The 20,971-nt window shown below is 53.6% G+C and overlaps 1 protein-coding gene across 4 annotated transcripts in view; it reads right to left on the bottom strand.

Moving 5' to 3' along the window:
• Window positions 1–20,971, bottom strand: part of ECE1 (endothelin converting enzyme 1) — a 104,139-nt gene that overhangs the window by 41,165 nt on the left and 42,003 nt on the right. For 3 of the 4 annotated variants that reach the window (XM_070599864.1, XM_070599853.1, XM_070599859.1), the window contains 2 exons: window positions 11,302–11,388; window positions 2,940–3,081 (listed from right to left, as the gene is read on the bottom strand). In XM_070599864.1, coding sequence (XP_070455965.1) covers window positions 2,940–3,081; window positions 11,302–11,388 — 229 coding nt within the window. Of the gene's footprint in view, window positions 1–2,939; window positions 3,082–11,301; window positions 11,389–13,867; window positions 14,108–20,971 lie in introns of those variants that run through there. The other variant, XM_070599845.1, reaches the window with a different exon arrangement.

Below are 20,971 nucleotides of genomic sequence, written 5' to 3'. Positions count from 1 at the left end.
CCAGGCACAGGGCAAGGTCCCTAGATGGGGCTTAAGCAAAATAAATGCTTGATTATTTAACTCACTATTTAATGGTTTGTAGATCGTTTACGGACTGTTGCTGGCCCAGCAGGTGCTTAATGAATATTTGAACAATTAACAGTTTCCAGGCTGCCCTCATCTCAGATGAAGGTCAACACCTTCAGAACTCAGCTCAGACTCCAGCTCTTTCAGGAAACCTTCCCAGACCCTTGTCCCTCTCTGGGGCCCTTGCTTGGCTGCCTGGGTGCCTGCTATCCCAGGACGGACTAGGACGTGTCATGGCGGTCTCCGTGTCCACCTCCCCAACTAGAATGTGAGCTTGAGGGTGAAGCCAGCATCTTACTTGCGTTCACATTTCCTTTGCCCAGCACTGTACTTGACACCTATCAGCTGCTGCTCCATACGTGTTTGCTGAATGACTGACTGACTGAATGAATGAAACAGCTTTGTCCAGCACCTGGTCATCACCTACAGAGGCAGAAAATATTTCTTCCCCTTACGACATGCATGATCTATCAAGAAGGCAGGAAGAGGTCCCAGATCTAGTTCACAGACACTCTTCTGGACAGTGCCTGCTCGCAACACTAAGACACTTCAAATATTTTCTGGGAGAATTTATTGTTTGTTTTGCTGCCGCTGTTTGCAAAATACCTGCAAGCTTCTGGAAAGGCGGGTACAGCACAAAGGTGGATAAATATGTATTCAAGGGCCCAGACATAACTTAGAGGTAGGGCTTTCGAAATCTTCAAAGAACTTGCTTTGACTGGCCTGATGTTTCCTCAAGTGCAGCTGATGCCAGCACCTGCTGCTGGGTAATGAGGTTCCGGTCAATGTCCAGGGTGGCCGTGCTTTCCCAGGCCACAGCAGCTGATGAAGACACACGGGTTGGCTCAAAGGTCACCTGATTTCGGGCCCAGCTCCACCCTGGGTTCCTCTCAGCCAGGTCCAGGCTGGGGAAAACACTTCTGCGGCCCTGAGGGGCTGGGACAGAGGCGGAAGCAGGATTCCTCCCTGTGGGCCCCGCCTGACAATCAGAGCAGAAGGGTTTTGGGCCTAATGACTAGGAGCCAGCCCTTGGGGACTCCCTGTTGGTTTCTGGTGGAGAAACATCTTGGGAACTCCCAGGGGCAATCTCAGGGTGACACTGCCTGCTGGAGCGTCACCTGCTCCCACACACAGGGCCAAGAGCCAGGCAGATGAGGCCAGCCAGGGTCCACACTGCCCAGCAGGGTGTTCTGAACTGACGTTGATTTACAATGAAGCAAGATGGTGGCTGCAGGACAAGAGTGACCAGCAGAGAAAGGCTGTTCCCGGTTTAATCCTCCTTCTTGTTCCTTTGTCCATTCAATCATGTATTTATTCCCTTTACAAACTATTTGCATACCTACGGCATGCAGACATTATGCTAAGCACATATGGTTAAGGGCCTGGAAATAATTAATTAATCAAATATGCATTAAGCACCTGCCAGGCTAGGCACATCTGGTAAAACATCTACAAACCACTACATAGTCAGTTAAATAATCAAGCAATTATTTCTTAAGCCCCATCTAGGTCCCTGATACAGAGTACAAACATTAAATATTTGTGAAATGAATGGACGGATGGATGAGTGCCTGATGGAGGGGGGATGTAAGGATGGAAGGGATGGAGTCCTGCCCCCTCTCCAGGCCCCAATCCCCTTCCCCATCCTGGTCCAGCATGGCCACCCACGGAAGCCAGCAACTTCAAAGTGGGGAAAGCCCAGTGAAGCCTGGAGTTGATGTTCCCAGATCCCATGAAGGTTCACGATCTCTCTGATGGGATGAGGGACCAGGTGAGCAAGTCGGTGGGGTTAGACTCTGAGCAAAGCCCCCAGAGGCTGCTCAACCAGGTGGACTACTGCCATCAGAAAGCTAGATGCTGCGGCACAGCGGAGTGAGAGATGCTGGAACGGGCTGGACTCGCCATCCTCACTTTTAGCTCAGATCTGCCCTTTCCAGTTCCATAAATGCTTACTGAACCTCGACCCTGTGGGATGCTCTTGGCTGGACGCAGATCCAACCTCAGACCCCTGACAGTGGGATCGGAAAGGGGTCCAACCACACTGCTATACAAGGTAGGACAGAAATGTGAATACGGAGGCACATAAAGGGCAGCTAGATCATGGAGGAACAGCTTTCCTGGGGCTACCAACGCACACTGGGGTGCACGGTGCTAACAAAGGGAGGCAAGGCTTGGGCTCGGGCCCGCCAGCCTGTGGCTGAATTCCAGCTTCCCCCTTTCCTCCCACGCTAGCCATGAAACCTCGGGCACATCACTTAGTCCCACTGCCTCACTTTCCTCATATGGAAAATGGAGCCCAAAGTAACCTCATAGGGTTGCTGGGAGGAGGAAACGAGATTAAGTGTAAAGGAGAGGTGTGGCACATGGTACACGGAAAGCATTCAGTAAACGGAAGCCATTATCGCTGCTTTGTTGGAACTAAGGATGGCAGACAGTGCCAGCCTGTGCGTCTAACCAGGCCACATCCTAACAACACAAGTACCTGGAGCTAAGGTTGGAGAAGTCCTACGGGGCTCCAGGTTTGTGATACACATTATCTCTAATCCTCAGAGACATCCCCAAACTGGGCACTGTTTTCTCCATGTAAAGCAGAGAAGACACAGGTGCTGGGAGATTAAGTGACTTGTCCAAGGGCACAGAGATTACGGTAAGGGCCAGGCCAGGATTTGGACTCACTTCCATCTCATGCCAAAACCCTTACACCACCCATGCCACTCACCTCCCAGGTCTCAGTCTACTCAGCAACCTGAACCCTCCAGACCTAGCCCTCTCCTTGGCCTTGGAGGCCAGTTCTGGCCCGAGCAGGAAGCCCCCTTGCACAGGCAGACAGAATTAAGTGAGTTAAGCCCACGACGCAACACAGAGGCACCTACTTGTTCGGTACTGGAGGCCCAGCACTGCCAGGCAGGCCACCAGTCCTGCCGCCAGAAGTGCCACCAGCACCAGCAGCCGCTTCTCCACCTGGGTCCTCGCAGCCCAGCACTTCTGGCCACTCCGGGGGCTGTGGAAGTTCACCTGCAGAGAAGGAGGCGGTGGGGGCGGGGAAGACGTCAGAGGGTCCCCCTTCCCCAGGAGGAAGGGGCTCTGTGGCGGACCCAGGCCCCAGGGAGACATCAGGGAGGCCCTTGTGCCTCAGGGGTGGTCTACTTCCCCCGCAATCGGTCCTAATCCAGGAGAGGAACTGCCACCCTGCTCAGCAGCTCAGATTTGCTCCTAAACATCAGAGTCAAGCAGCTCAGCCCAGCCGGGCTTGTGTTTTTTGTGTCACCTGATATGGGTAGAAGAAAAAAAAGATTGGCCTTTCCCTGTTTCTCCAGTAAGGAGTTCAAAAAAGAACAGGATGTTTGGCCTCACAGGCTTCCAGTGGGCGTCCAGCTGGGCTCTCCTAGGAGCCCCCGCATCAATAGGCTGGGATGACACAACCATCGCTCACACTTCCCACGAGCACGGACATCCTTACTCATTAAGCCCCCACAATGCCACGAAGGCTGTGTCATTAGTTCTCTTTTTACGAAGGAGGAAACTGACGTCCAGAGAGGTGAGACCCTGGCCTCTCGTCACACAGCTAAACAGCAGAGCTGGGATGTCAGCTCCAGCCTGTCGATTCCAGAGCCCACTGGTGGGCCAGAGATTTGGGAGATGGCAGGGGAGATGCCATGGAGAAATGGCTCCATTCAGGCAGGTCCTCAAAGGGAGGAAAACTGTCCCCAGCCTAACAGTCTAGCTAAACAGGAAGGGAGGCACAATGAGAGGAAGTGGAGGGCGTGGCAGGGCCCTCCAGGCTGAGGAGGGACACACCAGCCAACAGCACTCACAGCCCTCGGTCCCCGGGCCAGCCTGGGGCTCCCTTCTGTTCCGAGAGGTACTTCCTGCAAGAGCCGGGACCACAGGACAGGAGGGGTCCCCTGAAGGTGGGGCTCAGTTCAGTGACATTGCAGCCGTGTGCCAACAGCTGCACACCAACTCAGGCCATGTTGGAAACACTGAAAGGAAGACAGACTCCCTTGCTTTCAGCTGCTCACAGCCCAGCAGGGAGGTTGTTAAACAGACTGGAGTGGGCATCGGTTCAGTCAAGGAAGGCTTCCTGGAGGCAGGATGCCAGGACTGGGTCTTCAAGAATAAGCAGGAATTGGCCAGGTCAATGGGGAAGGGAAGAAGAAAGTGGGGCAAGGCCTAGATCCTCAGGGTGCTGTAAACCAGTTTAAAGAACGTGGACTTCTTCCTGCGGGCTGGAGTGACCTGATCAGGTCACTTTGGAAAGGCCAAGGTGGAGGGACCAAGGCTTGGAGGGGAGGCAGGGAGACCCACAGCCTGACAGTGGCGGCGGGGGGAGCTGGCAAGGGGTGAGGAGCCCCACCATCACCTGCGAGTGTGGCTGCTTCTGGGAGCCAGGTCACAGCCTTCAGGGAGCCTCCTACTGGCACTTGGGGATCTGAGGCCGGACACCTTACAAAAGGGTCCCAAGTGGCCTCGTGGTCATTACTAGCTATTTTCTGGACAGGAAATGACTGGGAATTGCTGCACCAGACAAAAGGAGAACAAAGAACTTTTCACGGAAGAAAAATTGGGTTCTAAAACCGAGAAAAGGAACCTGGGGCCCACTCATATTTCCGGGGAGACCAAGAGGCTCGGGCATTAAAGGAGCTGCGTCAGGCGGGGGGCAGGGCGCCGCCTCCTGAAATCCTTTCAGAACCTTTTTAAAAATGTGAGAAACAAAGATTCTGGGCATGTTGCTGCCACTAAGTTAAAACTTTGGGCTGGGAGGGCGCAGTGCAGAGACAGCCAGCCTGGGACGACGCTAACACATTCACAGCACTGGAAGGTTCGTCAAGTGCTTTTCCCGAGGCATCAATTCTCTCATGTGGTTGACCTCGGACACTGGTGTTCAGAGGGGTCTGGATTTGGATTGGAAGGAGACACTGCCTTCCTGGGGGCGCCAACATTTATTCTTATTTTTCCTGCTGTCCCAGCCCTGGACTGGGCTCACCTTCTGCCTTCTCCTCTAGGCCTCTCAGTGTGCCCGTCATCACGGCGCAGCTCATGGGGGGAGGGCGGGCAGAGGCAGACAGGTGGGGAGACTCTGCTGTAAGAGGCCCCTCTGCCTGGTGCTGACTCTAGGAAGCCAGGGAGCAGGGCCGCCAGGCTTGGGGAAGCAGGAAAACCTCCCCTCCCGGGGACAGAGCAATCCCGTGGTGTGGGGAATCTGAGGAGGGGAAAGGCAGAGAAGGAAGAGATGAAAGGAAAGAGGGAAGGGAAAAAGAGTAGCAACAACAGCTAACATCTGGGTGCTTTCTATGTGCCTGGCATCGTTTTATTGCTAGATGATGCTATTCTATCTTCACAATATCCCTAAGAGTAGCTACTAGGATTAGGTCCCGAAGAAACCAGGATGGCGGGGAGGAGGGCGGGGAGAGACTGCAAGAAAACCCCTCTCTCCAGAACCCACAGCCTCCACCATTCTCCTCCCAGGAGCAAGAAAAGTCGAGCTGAGCCTCATTGTTTGATGTCAAGCAAATAGACAGTGCTCACTGTAAAACTTAAGTAGAATTAAGTCAGAATTAAATTGAAAATTCATAGTTCCAGGCAGAAATGGCGAGTGCAATTTGACAATGGGGTTTTTAACCTTTGTAATATTCTCTGCTCCACTCTTACTGCCCGTCTGAGGATGTGCTGGTTTCTGGACAAGCCTCGTCTCTGAGGGCAAAAGGAATCCCGAGGCAACCCCCTGCGGCAGAAGCCGTCACCTGGAGGCGCTGGGCCGAGAGCAAGACGCCTCTCCAGGAGAGGCTGTTCAGTTCCTGGATGCAAGCACAGGGCCGGGGCTGAGAGTGTGGGGTACTGTCTGGCTCGGCGAGTCCCTTCTCCTCTCTGAGCCTCCACCATCCCTGCCCTGCCTCCTTCAGAGGCCGCGGAGAGGATCCTGGACACAGCAAGAGGAGGATGCCAGTGGTTTCTCGCTTTCCCTTTGGAAATGAACGTGTGTCAATCACAAGAGACCAGTCTGCAGCAACTGGGAGGGTTGAAGGATTACTGGTGGGCAGCCTGCTCCGTCTTGGGAGAGGTAACTGGGAAGTGGCCATCAGCCAAGGAGCTGAGCTGATGCTTGGAAGATGGAGATGAGAATTACCGTAGATGCTCAGCTCACTGGTGGGCTTAATATCCTATTTATTGTCGTGTAAGGCAGAGAGAGAATGAGATAGAAAGCAAGGGATGCTCTCAAAAGACAGAGGTGGAGAGGGAGACAGAGAAGGAAAGAGAGAGACAGAGCCAGAGAAACAGACAGACAGAGAGAAACAGGCGAGCTATCCAGCCCGGGAGTTCCCAGGGTTTCCACAGCCAAGGGAACAAAGCCCTAATGAGGGATAAATATTTGGTTACAGAAGTGAGTCCTGGCTCACCCAGGTTTACAGCAAGAACAAGTTCTGCAGGCGAGGACGTGACACCGCCACCTGGGGCCCAGGAGACAAGCCAGCAGGAGAAGGGTGGGGAGGTCGGTTTTCAGAGGAAGCAGGGGGCCCAGTGGGAAGGCAGAAGCTCTTGCTGAGCCCCTGCCAGGTTCCCCAGCGACCTGGGCTGCATGAGCAGCAAAGAGGAGCCAGTCTAGCCAAGGGTTTGGCGTCCAGCCCACCCCCTGCGGCCCCTCCGTGAGGGCTGGCAAGGCGACCAGGCCACCTGCCTTGAAGTCAGCCTTTCAGAGCTGATGGACCATGACAGCTCAGCCCACCGTGGCACCCTGCCTCCCTGAGGGTGTTAGGTTGGGGACATTTCTTCCAGTAAAGTTTCCATATGGCGCACTTCCAGCTGAGGCCATTGGCGCCAGCCCAGAACAAAACTATAATGTCCTCTTGTCCTCCCCACCTCTTCCCCGAGCCCTACCTGCGCCCCGTCTCTCTTCCAACGACTGGCAACAGTGTAAAGCAGTACCTGTTGTGGGGGAGGGGACTCCTTGCATTTAAACAGGAATCGAAGTCTAGTATTTAGAAGAAGTACTTTCCGGTTCTCTTTGCTTCCCAGAGCAACACCCAGCGGCTGATGGCACGGGGGAACAGGCGCAAACCTGAGAAGCCAAGGGCCAGCCTTGACTTATTCAAGACCCCACCATGTGTTGCTGGGCAGCCTCTGGGCCTCAGGCTCCTATCTTTAAAATGAGGAGGTCCCAGGTCTGACCATCTCAGATTCTAGAAAAACTCTAAGGCCAAGAATTTAGGTTCCAACAGGTGGACAGAGCTGAAAGGATCTCCTGGTAAGCAGAGGGGTCTTTTAAAGTACCGAGTGGAACTGTCTCCGAAATCACTCTTGAAAGACAGCCCTGTGGAGGGCAGGGGAAAAAAAAGGAAAAAATCACCGCTAGGAATTAAACATCTCAACTTTCCTTTTTCTTGAAAAAATGCATTTTTAGGAGTAACCAGATGAGTTTCAAAGGTTTTGGTAAACAGTTGTGGCTCTCTGCTCCCCAGCTCAGGCTGCAGGTGTAACCCTAGCTGTCTCCCTTTGAGCTACTGAAATGCTGTGTGCTGCGGTGTGGGGAGGCCAGGCAACCAGTCTAAGCAGAGCAGAGGCCTCCGAGAGGAAAACTATTCTATTTAGGGCATTATTGAGACATCACGCCTGGTGAGTTTTGATCATAATCCTGATAGCAACCAAATCCACCTTTTGTGCACTACACAAAATGCTTCCACTTATATGGTCTCATCTGAATCTTTGCAGCAGCTCTGGGAGGTAGATTAATAACTTCAAGCCCATTTTACAAATGAAGCTGTTTGTGTGACTGCTTTCAGGTCCCACAGGCCATGAGAGGCAAAGCTGGGGCCCCGCATTAGGGCTACCTGGCTTCAAATTCTGCTCTCAGTCCACAGTGACTAACTTTAGTGGGTGGCAATTAACTGGTGCCTAAAATATGAGATAAAGGAAAAGCAAAACCCTTTCAGGTGAGGTGCAGGCAGAACTTTGCTCCAGCTAAATTCAACACTTTGTCAGCATATTCAGTAATAAAGGTGGCAAGTTTGGCTGAAAGAAGTTTTCATTTACAGTCACGTTCTGAGAAACGCACCCTTAGGTGATTTCGTCATCGTGCGAACATCACAGAGTGTACTTACACACACCTGGATGGGAGGGTATAGCCTACCACGCACCCAGGCTCTATGGTACTAATCTTATGGGCCCACATCGTATACGTGGTCCACCGTTGACAGAAACGTCGTTATGCAGTGCATGACTATACTAGTACTGTTGTCGATAGATTTGGAGTTCCTAGAACCAATGGGCTTCAAAGTCCTGAAAAATCAAGTAGCTTATTTATTTATTTATTTATTTATTTTTAGGAAGATTAGCCCTGAGCTAACATCTGCCACCAATCCTCCACTTTTTGCTGAGGAAGATTGGCCCTGAGCTAACATCCATGAACTTAACCACTATGCCACCAGGCTGGCCCCCTCAAGTAGCTTATTTTTAATGTTGCCAGTCAAGAGAGGAAGATTTAGGGGACTGGGTCCACTTTAAAAAGTCTAAAGGGGCCGGCCCCGTGGCCAAGTGGTTGGGTTTGTGCTCTCTGCTTTGGTGGCCCAGGGTTTCACCAGTTTGGATCCTGGACGTGGACATGGCAGTGCTCATCAGGCCATGCTGAGGCAGCGCCCCAAAGAGCATAACCAGAAGGACTTACAATATATAATTATGTACTGGGGGCTTTGGGGAGGAGAAGAAGAAGAAGAAAAAATAAATAAAAATAAATAAATAAATAAAAAGCCTAAAATTGAGGGAGCAGTTGTGTTTCTAGCAATCAGCTCATAGGAAATTATCCAAAAGGCTAAAAGACGGTCATCCACAGCTTTACAGTTACTGAGACCAGCTGTAGCAGATTGAGTAAATATATTTTTATATATTGGTACCATGAGGTGTTAAGATTTTTAATGGCAGCATGTTTTAGAAGTTTTTAACAACAGAGAAAAACGCTTATGAAGTGGCATTAAACTAAAAAAGCAGGACACAACACTGTGTACTTAGAATGAGCTCAACTATGTTGAAAAATATATACCTACCAGTGTGAAAAACTAGCAGTGGTTGTCTCTGAGGGGTGAGATTGTTGTTTCGTTTTAAATCTTTTTTTATACTTCACTCTATTTTTTTCCCACAAATGAGCATGTAAAGCTTTTATATCGGGGGAAAAAAAAAAACCCCAATGATTATAAACATAAAATAGAAAACTCTGCTTTGCAGGTTGAGGTTGATGGTTCTCAATTCTTAGAAGAACGAGCATTGGCTGGGTCACGTCTGTTTGGGGAAGTCTGGAAGCTCAAGGCAAGCCAGGCTGGGTAACCACAGAAATGCCCCCAATCCTTGGGCCAACCTTTTTGGCTTTTTGTGTGTAAAAAGTGGACAACATACCCAGTTTGGTATACGGGCACGAACACTGCACTCCAACCCACACGACAGCTCTGTGACCACAGGAATGTCCCTAACCTCTCTGAGACTCAGCTTCATCGTCTGTAACACACCCACAGGAGGCTTTATCTCACAGGTCATCAAAACAACAAGGCGGAGGCCCCGCAATGTGTATTACACCTACTTTCTCTAACTGCTCTTTTACAGATGAGGGAACTGTGGTTTAGACAGATGAAGCGGCTTGCCCGAGATCATGAGCGGAGTCAGAATTCAAACGTGGGCCCCCGGCTTCAGAGACTGGGCTGCCCCACGATGCCAGGCAGCCTCAGGCAGACGGACGGTCTCTGGGACCTGGAAAAGGCTACATGCATGTGGGCTGCTGTTATGATGATAACAACACGGCATATTATTTTGCTGTGAATTCCGAACTGCTTTTGTGCTGATATATTTAGAACTTTCTGTGGAAGATGAGACTGAAAAAGATCGCTGATTAGACTCTGTTTTGATTTGTGAAAGGAAAAATGCCTGCCACAGAAAATCTGATTTCCTGCTGAACTTAGCCTCTTAAGAAGGGTCCATAGAAAAGAAGTTCTAGACCGACTAGGCTTGATTTCTCACTCCTGGGTCTCTAGCTCTGTGACCTAAGGCGAGTTGTGTCCCCTTTCAGAGCCTCAGTTTCCTCATCTGTAAATGGGAACAGTAATCCTTACAGCTCATGGGTGGTCCCGCAGGTTAGTGGGATGATGTATATAAGGGTGCCATATCCCAGTGCGGAGGCCACTTGGGGTCATGAGTTCAGATCTCCTGGGCCTATTTAACTAGCCTGGAGGAGAGACTCCATCAATGCTGTTTCCCTTTATCAGTATTATTATCACAGCTCCCAAGAGGTGTGCCTGAGTAGGGTTGGGCCCGGCAGCCTGACTTTCCACACACCTTAAGCTTGCCTTCCAGATGAGTTTGTGATTTGGTGTCAGTTCAATAGGTGGCCCAAGACTGTCCCCAGCACCTCCCTTGGTCACCCCGGCAGAAGTCATCCTGGACTGAGATGCCCCAGCTCCTCTCTCGATGCCAGTTCTCAGGAGCCAGATCACAGGGCCCTCTTGGGCATCACTGACATTTCTAAACTGCTCCTGCCCACCTGTGTGGGGCCAAACCCCACCCGGGCTGAGGTCCTGGTCAGGACTGTCCCAGCTCAGCCCCGCAGGCAGTGAAGAGCAGAAAGCAGCCGTGCTCACCACTCTGCCACAGGACAGGGAGGCGGCAGGCACAGTTGAGGCCCATGGGGCAGACCTTGGGGAAGGGAGGAGCTGGGCTTCCTGAGGAGGCTGAAAAGGACAGATACAGAGGGGGCAGAGGATGGGTTCCTCCCCCCATGAATTCAGGTTTGGGGGGAAAATGGAAGAATGGGGTAATGCCTACCAAATAGGGTGACCAACCATCCTGGTTTGCCCAGGACTGAGGGGTTCCAGGGAGTAGGGCTTTCCAAGCTAAAACGGGGACAGTTTTAGACTTTGCCAGTAAGGGGCCGTGTGACCCTGCGAGTCCCTCAGCACTCAGAGTCTCCCCTTCTACGGAAAGAGAACTGGACCAGTTCAGCTCTGCAGGGTGCTTCAACTCTGCCACCCGGCCGGTAGCCCCATTAGCAGGTGGTGGGAGGATCTGGGGACGGGCAGAGCTGGCGAGGGGAGGCCAGCACCTCAGGGACACTTCTGCCCCAGGAAGGCTTCCTCCCCGCGGAGCCCTGAGCTGCGGCTGGGCTGGCACGGGCCCCCTCCGGGGCTGGCAGGATGCGGGCGGGGGCAGCCCCCGCGCATGCCCGGCTGGCGGGGCCGGGGGAGGGGGGGCCGGGGCTCCTACCTGCAGGCCGTTGGGGTACACGTCGCCCTCGGAGAGCGAGTCCACCAGGTCCTCCTCGTCCAGCGTGGCCCGCTTGTAGGTCGACATCTGCAAGGCCAAGTGCAGGACGGACTCCCTCAGCGCCTCCATGCTCTCGCCCGAATGGGGAGAATGGGAAAGCGGCCCGGGCGCCGCCACCGCCGCTGCGCCCCGCCCCTCCCGGGACACGGAGACCGGCCCACGGGCGGCGCGGCGGGGGAGGGGGTCCTGCCTCCCTCCGCCCCCGCCCGCCCCCCTGCGCTTATGCAACGCGCGCCTCTGCCCAGCGCCCAGGGCTCCGCATGCTGTGCCCCGCGACGCCCGCCCGGGCCCCACCGCCGCCGCGCGCCCCGCTGGCCAGGGCGGGCCAGCATCGCGCCACCTTCGCGGGCGGGGCCTGAGCGGCATGGGGCTCCCGGTTCCCTGCCTCGCCCCACGGGGACACCCCCAAGGCCCGAGAGTCCGGGGGCCACGTTGGCCGCTCGCTTTCCCAGAGGTCGGGAGAGAGGCCCCGCAGGACCAGCCCCTAGAAGGCAGGAAGGAGCCTCGCAGCAACCCCTCCTCCTAAGAAACCTGAAGTCCCCCTTCAATAAGGGGGCTCCCAGCGGCAGACACGAAGAGTCGAGGATTAGGAAGGTGCCCCTAGTTCGGCCCACAACAGTCAAGAGAGCGGTGCCTCCCACCGTTGGCCCCTAGGTGCGTCGAGGGAGTCTCCTCAATCAGAGCTAGAAAGATTAGAGGGGAAAAAAAGGTGGAATAAAAACGACAGGTTTTCTCCCCTCTCATTTCCTGCTTCCTCTAGGTCAGGGGTCTTTAAGCCAGAGCATTTCAGAAAATTCCAGAGAACTCCCCTGACCTAGAATGAAAGATGCTGTGTGTGCATTTGGGAGGCTGGAGGGGAATCCAGTGCTTGGCCCCAGGCTCACAGGTGTGACCCTCCCCCACAAACATTAGGATCCCCCGCTTCCAGGCCGCTGAAAAGGCAGGAGGGTAACCGGTCCCTCCACCTTCCTCTCAGGAGCCAAGAGCCCTAGGCAGGTGCTCCCTCCCCAGCTGCTTCCAGCCAGACCTGCAATCGCCCTGGAAGACATTTTTTCAGCTTTCCAAAGTACACTTCTGTTGATTGTCACAATCACACGTGTGTGAAGGAACAGGCTCAGAGGATTGAGGTGACTGCCCAGGGCGACAGCCACAGCTATAGCCCCTGACGGTCTCTGGGCTGCCACTCTTGCCCTCTTACAGCCTCTCAGCACCAGAGCGAGCCTTTAAAAGGAAATTCTGATCTTGCTGCTCCTTCGCTTAAAAGTCCGCAGGGCAGGCCCTTTACCAGTGCCCACAGCCTCTGCCCACCTCGTGGCATCTCGTGCCACTCCCCACCTTCCTCAGTTTCCCCTTCCCCCAAGACCTTTACAGCTACTGTTGCCTCTCCAGATCATTCTTTCCTCATCTCCTTGGCCGGCTCCTGCTTCAAATCTCAGCTGAAATGTCACCTCCTCAAACATCCCAACCACCATAAGCAGCCCCTCAAATTCTCTATCACAGCACCTCGCTTTTTCCCTTTATAGTATTGATTGCTGTCACGCTGTTGTTGTTTTAACGTCCATCTCCCTCCTCCTCCCCCGAATTGTGAGCTTTCTCGGGGCTGGGACCTCATGTGGCACAGAGACTCCCCATCACCCGGCGTACCATAGGTGCTCAACAGACAGTTAAAATAAATGCCGGAACAAGGGGAGGGGAAGTGAAAATGACTCTGGGACGGTGCCTATAAATCCTTTGCATCTAACTTTGCCACGTGCGCGGAGGATAAGGGAAACTGTCGTAGGGGCACAGGCCCCGAGGGAGGCAGGGTCTTAAATTCTGTCTTCTGCCTCACTCCCACTGGGGGGAGGAGTTCCCATCACCCACCCAAGGCTCCCAGGCCTTCCTCACTTCCCTCTGGAGTACACTCAGTGACAGGTGCCAACGGCCCCAGGAGAAGACCCTTGAAAAAGAAGGGCAATCCACCAAACATCTCCCCAGCCTGGCAGAGCAGGGGTATGAGGCACCGAGGGGTAGGAGGTATCTGTCAGTTCTTAATACCAATCATCTCATCCACGCCTCTCGCCCTCCCCCTGAAGCAGTATTATTGGACCCTCTTACAGAGCCTGAAACTGAGGCTCAGGGAAGTAACTCGCCAGGTGCAGTGAAGCAACGGCTCCTCCTCCTTCCATCTCATTTCAGAGATCACCCCTTCCAGGCCCCCCTGCCCACCCTCCCCTGACCCTGGGCAGTGTCTGGTCCCCTGCTCTGTGCCCCCACTCCTCCCCAGTCCCATGCTTCCTTCTCTAGAAGCAGACAGCGCTCTAGGGCAGAGGGCTGGGTCTCATCAGGTCCCATAGCCCCAAGGGCCTGGGCTGGGGCTGGAGCCTCCATCGGCGTTTGAGCAAAGGTGGGAGGGAGGTGGGGGAGGGAGGCTGGAAGCCCATCTCCGGGGCCAAAGCCAGGCCCCCCCTGCCGTCCATCCCACCGCAGCCCGTCTGTGGACTCGTGGTGAGGGAAGCTCACATACCTCCCGAGCAAAAATCCGCTGAGATGGAGAGCTGTTTATTTTCCAGCACACAAAAGATGAGGGGCCCTTCTCGTAAGAGCTGCCTCGGGCCCTGCAGTGAAACTGAACCCCGCTTGGCTGTGGGAAGGGCTTAGCCGGCTCTGCTCTGCTCTGTGGGGAGCATGGTAGGCCCCAGTCATCGAGTGACATTCCAAAGGCAGCCCTATCTTTGTACCCGCCCAGCAGCGGGGTGGGGCCTTCCGTTCACTGTCTGGTTGATCCCCACGCCCACCTAGAACCACCAGTAGGTATCACTTCCATTTTACAGAAGAGGGAGGGGCGGGCCTGGGCAGCCCCGACACCTGTGTGCCGCTTGACAGAACGTCTCTCTCAGACCCCGCGAGGCCCTGTGAGGTGGGAGTCATCACCTCCACTTTACAGATGAGAAGACTGACGATTAGGGAGGAGCAAGGACTTGCCACAAGTCACCTGGCTAGAGAGCGACGGAGCCAGGATGTGAGTCCTCACCTGCCTGACCTCATGAAGCTGCCTCCAGAGCAGCCCAGCCACGCGGCTTGTAGGTGGCAGAGCTGGGCTAGAACCCGGTTCCTGGACTCCTGGTCCCATGCTCTCTGCGGAACAGGGAGCTGCTTCTCCAGGTGGGGACCTCACGGAGTGCGAGGGCGCTGAGCTGGCAGGGTGGCTGGCACTTGTCCCCCCTAATTGCCTCATTTGCGGTTGTGGGTGCCATGCCTGGCCCGGCAAGCTTCAGGAAGGGGAAGAAGCCTGCTGGTTTGTGGGGTGCCTCTAGCTGATGTGCTGGTTCCGCTCCCAGCCCCGCCAAGCTGTGGAGGAGAAGGGCTTGGTGGACACCAAGAATGGAGAAGTGGGAACCACAGCCTGTCCCCAGTCCCCCAAACCCCCAGAGGAGGTCATGAGAGCCAGATGAGGGTGTGATGGTGCCCAGCTCTGGAAGCCCCACTCTGTGGGAATCAAAGGTCTGGGCTGAAGAGGAATGAGAAATGATATAAACGCTCCTGCGTTTCTGACGACAAAGGCCTCGGGCCCACTGGCACCCAGGCATGATCCCATTTGCCCCCAATGCGTCAGTCACTCAGACAGCTCTCGTAGCTGGTTTGCTCCAAGGAATCTTGGAGCGCATCAAAGGCAGGAAAGAGCAACCCAAGAGGGGAAGTCAGAGGCCAGGTCTCCCGGCCGCCTCCTCCAAGCTCCTTTCACACTGTTTCTAAGCCTCAGATCCTCCGCGATGCTGGCCTTGGCACCCAAAGGGCTCGTCAGTTCCTGCCTCTGGTGCCAGTAGTTAGCTGGGATCCCAACGTAAATCCTTACATGTCATCTGTACACACTCATGTTACATGTTAGTTAAATATTATATTATCAAGCACAATAATAGAGTGAGTAAAAGCGGTAGATCCAAACCTCAGTTCAGATCCCTACTCTGCCACTTCCCAGCTGTGTGACGTTGGGCAAGTGACTCAGCCTCTCTGTGCCGCAGTTGCTTCATCTGTAAAATTAGGATGATGATAACAGTACCTCCCTCACAGGACTGCTGTGACACTTAAATGAGTTAATACAGATAAAGTACATAGAACAGCGCTGGGCACACAGCACGTGCCCACTAAGTGTTAGCTGCCATTATTTGCATCTCTTTACTGAAATAACACAAGGCTCAAAAGCCTTCAGTTGATGCCCACCGCCTAAAGAACAAAATCCGAACTCCTTAGCTTGGCATTCAAGGACTCCCCCAACTGGCCCACACCCACCTTTCCAGGCTCACCCTCCACAGAGCCCTCAGGTGTGTGGCCGTCACCCTGACCCCTGATGTACCCCTGCAGGTGGCAACCACTCAGCAGGAGTTCTCCAACTCCAGCGTCAGGCCCTGAGCTGCCAGCTGAGGGGGCAGCCCAGAGGAGGACTTGGTGCCCCGCCTCATGGGACTTGTGGCTATGTGACATCCCCTCTCCCAAGACTGTGCCCCTTCCACCTTGACAGCTGCTCTTCCTCTCGGACCTGCCTCCTCCTCCACGAAGCCCTCCCCTCCTCCCCAGCCAGAGGAATGGCACCCTTCCCCCTGGTGTGCCCCCCGGCATAGCACCTGCATTACATTCAGGCCTTTGTGTAGCGGTCTTTGTCCCTGGGATGGAGAGGACCTGGGGGGTGGGCAACAATCATCTTATCACCCTCCATCCCCCGTGTCGAGCACAGAACCTGGTATACAGATAACTGGTTAATTTGTATCCAAGGTTTTCACTAGGGCATAGGCATCTGTGACTTTAACGAAGAAGAAACAGTAGAGTTTAGTTGTTCGATGACAAAATCCAAACAGGACAACTTTGGGGAAGGGGCAAGATAGTAAAAACATGGCCGTGACTCCTGAAGATGACACCACATAACATCTGTTACTACTATTACATTATCCATTACATTTCTCCGGGTCTTTTACATGAGAAATTTCCAGGTGATAAATTTCTTTTTAAATTCACCACCAAGTTCCTGAAGGAGTGAACTGCTTCTTTGCTTTTTGATAATAAAAATCATAGGAATCAGCCTGTATCCCTTTCTTCTTGGCTGCCAGGAAGCTCACAGCCAAATCAGAAACCCACCTGTGGGCACTCTCCTGGTTCTTTATGTCCAGCTTTTTTCCTTGTCCACATTTTCCACTCTATTTTCTCTGATCCTGATTTTCCATTTCTATTGCATATAATTTTATTGATTGTGTTTTAGTCATAACCCATCACGAATCCTTTGTGGAATAAAGTGAATTAGAGACAACCTGTATCAGGAACACCTCTTCCCTAAACCACTCTCGCGAGAATGCAGCTTCAAGGTATTTATTCAACAGCGGGACTGAGGCAGTGAAGACAGACCTGGGCCCAACCCCAGGTTCCCTGGTTCATGGGACCACGTCATTTCCAATCCAAGGCCTCAATTGCCTCATCTATAAAAAGGGTCATTGTAAAGATTAAGTGAGCTGAGACATGAACTGCCTGGCATATAGCATCCCACGCCAGAGGAAGCTGGCAGCAAGGGGACAGGCGGCAGAACCCACCTCATACCTGTTTTTCTTTATTTTCCTTCACTTTTCCCATTTGCTTTTGCCCTCGTCCATATTTTCTGGGTTCAGCCTTCATTCGGCCAACGTTTGGCATTACTCTACCCCTGCTGCTGTGCTCAGGGCAGAAATAACCGACTTCTGGGTGATCAAGGTTAACGTCCAGTATAAGTCCAGTATGACTTACCAGTGACAGTACACACTCTTGATGATGTGACGAAAATGGAACTTTTCCTCTGTGGCCTTCCTCCCAAAACACGTGACCCCAGTCTATTCACAAGGAAAACATCAGACAAATCCCAACTGAGGGACAGTCTACGGAATACCTGCCTCGTACTGCACAAAATTGTCAAGGTCACCAAAAACAAGCAAGTCTGAGAAGCTGTCACAGCCAAGAGGAGCTCGAGGAGACATGACAACTAAATGCAAAGGGGTATCCTGGACGGGATCCCAGGACAAAAAAGGACATTAGGTAAAAACCAAAGAAATCTGAATAGAGTATAGACTTTAGTTAGTAATAATGTGTCAATATCAGTTCATTAATCGAGACAAATACACCATATAAGATGTTAATAACAAGGGAAACTGGGTGTGGGGCATATCTTATCTATCTTCCCAATAATGCCGTAAATCTAAAACTGTTCTAAAATAAATGTTTACTTAAAAAAAAACTGGCTGCCCCGTAAGACAGAAAGCAGAGTCGTTGACACCGACACAGGCCCAGCACTGCCCAGTTCCAAGGCTCTTGTGTATCCTTCTCTTCTTTCTGTGTCACGATCGCCCTGTGGGATGCGCCCTGGGATTCCCATTTTACAGAGGCAGAGAGTGAGGCAGAGAAAGGAGGCAGCCTGTCCATTGGCGGCCGCGCTGGGACTCAACCCTGGATCTTCCTGACCCTCTCAGGGTCTCCTCTTCTGCTGCCACCTCCCTGGAGCCTGGCTCTCCAGCCGACCTCCTTTGGCGATGACAGGCTGCCCCATTTGGGCTGTGGGAAATAGGGAGGGATATGACTGGGGGTGGGCGAGGGAGACTCCACTCTGTGCCACCAAGGGGGTCAGATGGAGCTGGAGGCCTGAGCACGGAAAGGGGGAAGGCGAGCAGGAGTAAGGGGCAGGGAGGCCTAACAGTGAGCCTCAGGGAGAGAGACTGGAAGGCCAAGGGCACAGGGCACGCATGGGAGGTCAAGACTGCTAAGTGCCTCCTCGGAGCAGGCTGCAGCCCTGCCAGCCCATGAGTCAATCAGCCTGGTCTGGCCCAGAGTCCCAGGCTGGCCCCTAATGTGCTGGCAGCAGGAGGCTCGCCCACACACGCTGGGAGCTGGAAAACACTCCCTCACCTGGCCTGGTGTTGACTCACCTGCTTGGGGGCCCCGGGAGGCAGTGAAAGCCTTGCCTAGTGCTGCCAACCCCCTGCCTCCGTGCCTGCTGAGGAGGCCACCTCACACCCAAGCCCCAAACCTGGCCAGCAACTTCTTGCTTACTCCCTGACACAGGCCACTCACCACACCGCTATCATGCCTCTCTCCACCCCACCCGCCTGACAGCCTCCATCTGTCATCTCTGCCCCGCTCTCCAGGCCCACTTGGCTCTGCCCCCTCCTCTCTGCCCCCAGGAGCCTTCCCTGGTTAGCCCCCTGGACCCCTCGATCTCCAATTATCACTCCCACCAGGCCGTCATCTCCCAGCTGGCTCCAAGCAGAGCTTTCGAAACTAACTGACAGGATCCAGTCACTCTCCTCCTTCACACGCCGGCTGGAACTGGCAGAAGAAAGCAGGAGCCTTGGCCCGGCTTCCAACCTCCCTCTCCCACCCCCTCCCTGGGATCTGGCTCCTCTCCAGCCTGTCTCTCGGCAGTCTTCCCTCACACACTCGAACCTCAGTAAAATATGTACAGTTAGTCCTCTAAACACACATGCTTCCTGCTCCCAGGCCTTGCATAGCCACTGCCCTCTGCCTGTGAGGGCTTCCCTCTCCTTCTTGCCTGGCTAACCCCTCAGCTCAGATGCATCCTCCTCCAGGCAGCCTTCTCAGATTTCACTGGGACCTTCCTCTAGGCTCTGCGGCAGCACCCCGCACGGCCTGCTAGCATCTTATGCCAACAGAGTCACTGGGAGCCAAGTGCAGCCGTGTGACCTTGACACAGCCATTCCACTTCCTTCCTGTGCTTTGGTTTTCTTGTCGATCAAATGGAGACAATTGTGGTACCAACTCCACAGGGTCTCTATACCCGTTGAACAAATAAGCCACGTGAATTCCTCAGTCCAGGGCCTCGCAGAGGCTGCACTCGGCAAATGCCAGCATGTGTGGCAGGGGGTTTAGAAAGGGCTGGCCCTTCAAGTCACACTGAGGATGACAAAAGACGGGAAGGGAAGGCTAGACAGGACCTATGACACGCCATGCGCTGGGCCTGGTACCTGCTGGCACCTATTATCTCCTTGACTCTTCCCCGTGGCACAGCGTGAAACAAGTGTAATACAGGCCAGGCTAGGAACTTGCCCAAAGTCACACAGCAGAAAAGAACAAAGCCTGGAGTGGAACCCACGTGTATCCAGCCCCATAGCTTGAGGTTTTGCCACTTCATCAAATAAGACGGTGGCCCCAATCTGCTCTGTTCTGACCCCTTCAGCTGTCACCTCCCAGCCCGGTTAGAGGGGCTAACTGGTCCACTCGGATCTTCCCCGAGCACCAAGTCTGAGACAGACCAGAAGCCTGCAGCTGGCCCTAAGCTGTGTTGGGCGACCAGGCTGGGTAAGTCCCAAGCCAAGGAGACCCAGTGAGCCTGAACAACTTGCTGATCTCACTACGCAAAACTCAGGACCAAGTTAATCTGTCTCACTAATGCTATTTGTAACGGTGATAACTGAGCTGCCCAGTAATTAGGCTGGAGCAGGAAGCAGCTCATGGAGATGGCTGTAATTAGTATTTGTGTTACCCTGGAGGGTGGGTGAGTAGTGAAGAGGGAGGAGGGAGTGGGTGGGGCAAGAAGCTTGGGGACTCCTTGGATCTGTGAACTGAGGGTGGCCGGGGCTCCCACAGTCTGTGCCAGGCCCCATGCCCACCAATTCATGTAGATGACGCCACTTAACTTTCAGGATAGCCTCCATGATGCATGTCTGATTATCCATTTTCTAAGGTGAGGAAACAGGCTCAGAGAGGTTCATTCACTTGTCCAAGGTCACACAGCCAGTGGACAACAGAGCCAGCCTGCTCATCTCCTCCTCTAGCCCAGGAGATGTGCTGGGCAGCAGAGGGTAATGAGGGATTGGGCTGGGAGGCAAGAGACCTACATTCTGCACCCAGTTCTGATACTGCCTTACGCTGAGCCTCAGCAAGTGACTTCCCCTCTCCAGAACACAAAGAAAAGGTGTGCCTGCCAGGCTGCGGGTGGCTGAGTGTGGACTTGAGAGCTGGGCTCCTTGAGTCTAATCTTTGGGCAAGCCACTTCACCATCTGAGCCTCAGTGTCCTCATCTGTAAAACGGAAACAGGTGTTGCCCTCATGGGGTTGTGAGGGTTAAATAAGTTAAAAGACTCAGAACTGGGCCTGAATATTATCATCATTTATGGGAAAAGCTTGGGCTTTGGAGTCAGCTTTTCCATCTGTAAAATGGGAGGTAGTTCTAGATTAGAACAGTGGCGCATATATATATTTTTGTTTGTTTGTTTTTTGGTTTTTTTTGGAGGAAGACTAGCCCTGAGCTAACATCTGCTGCCAATCCTCCTCTTTTGTTTTTTGCTGAGGAAGACTGGCCCTGAGCTAACATCCATGCCCATCTTCCTCTACTTTATATGTGGGACCCTTCCCGCAGCATGGCTTGCCAAGTGGCGCCATGCCTGCACCTGGGATCCGAACCGGCGAACCCCGGGCCACCGAAGCGGAACGTGCGCACTTAACCGCTGTGCCACCTTGCCAGCCCCAAGCATATATATTTTAATCCCATAGAACCCTTTATTTTAAAAATTTCACATGGCAACCCAGAATACAAAAGAGAGATAAGTGGAACTGCCACTTACACACTCAATGACCCCAGATCCTGACCCCAAACCGGCTTCCT

Source organism: Equus przewalskii, chromosome 2, assembly GCF_037783145.1.
Source record: "Equus przewalskii isolate Varuska chromosome 2, EquPr2, whole genome shotgun sequence".
NCBI lineage: Eukaryota > Metazoa > Chordata > Mammalia > Perissodactyla > Equidae > Equus > Equus przewalskii.
The sequence above is the reverse complement of the archived record's forward strand: the minus strand, read 5'-3'. Positions and strand labels throughout refer to the sequence as shown.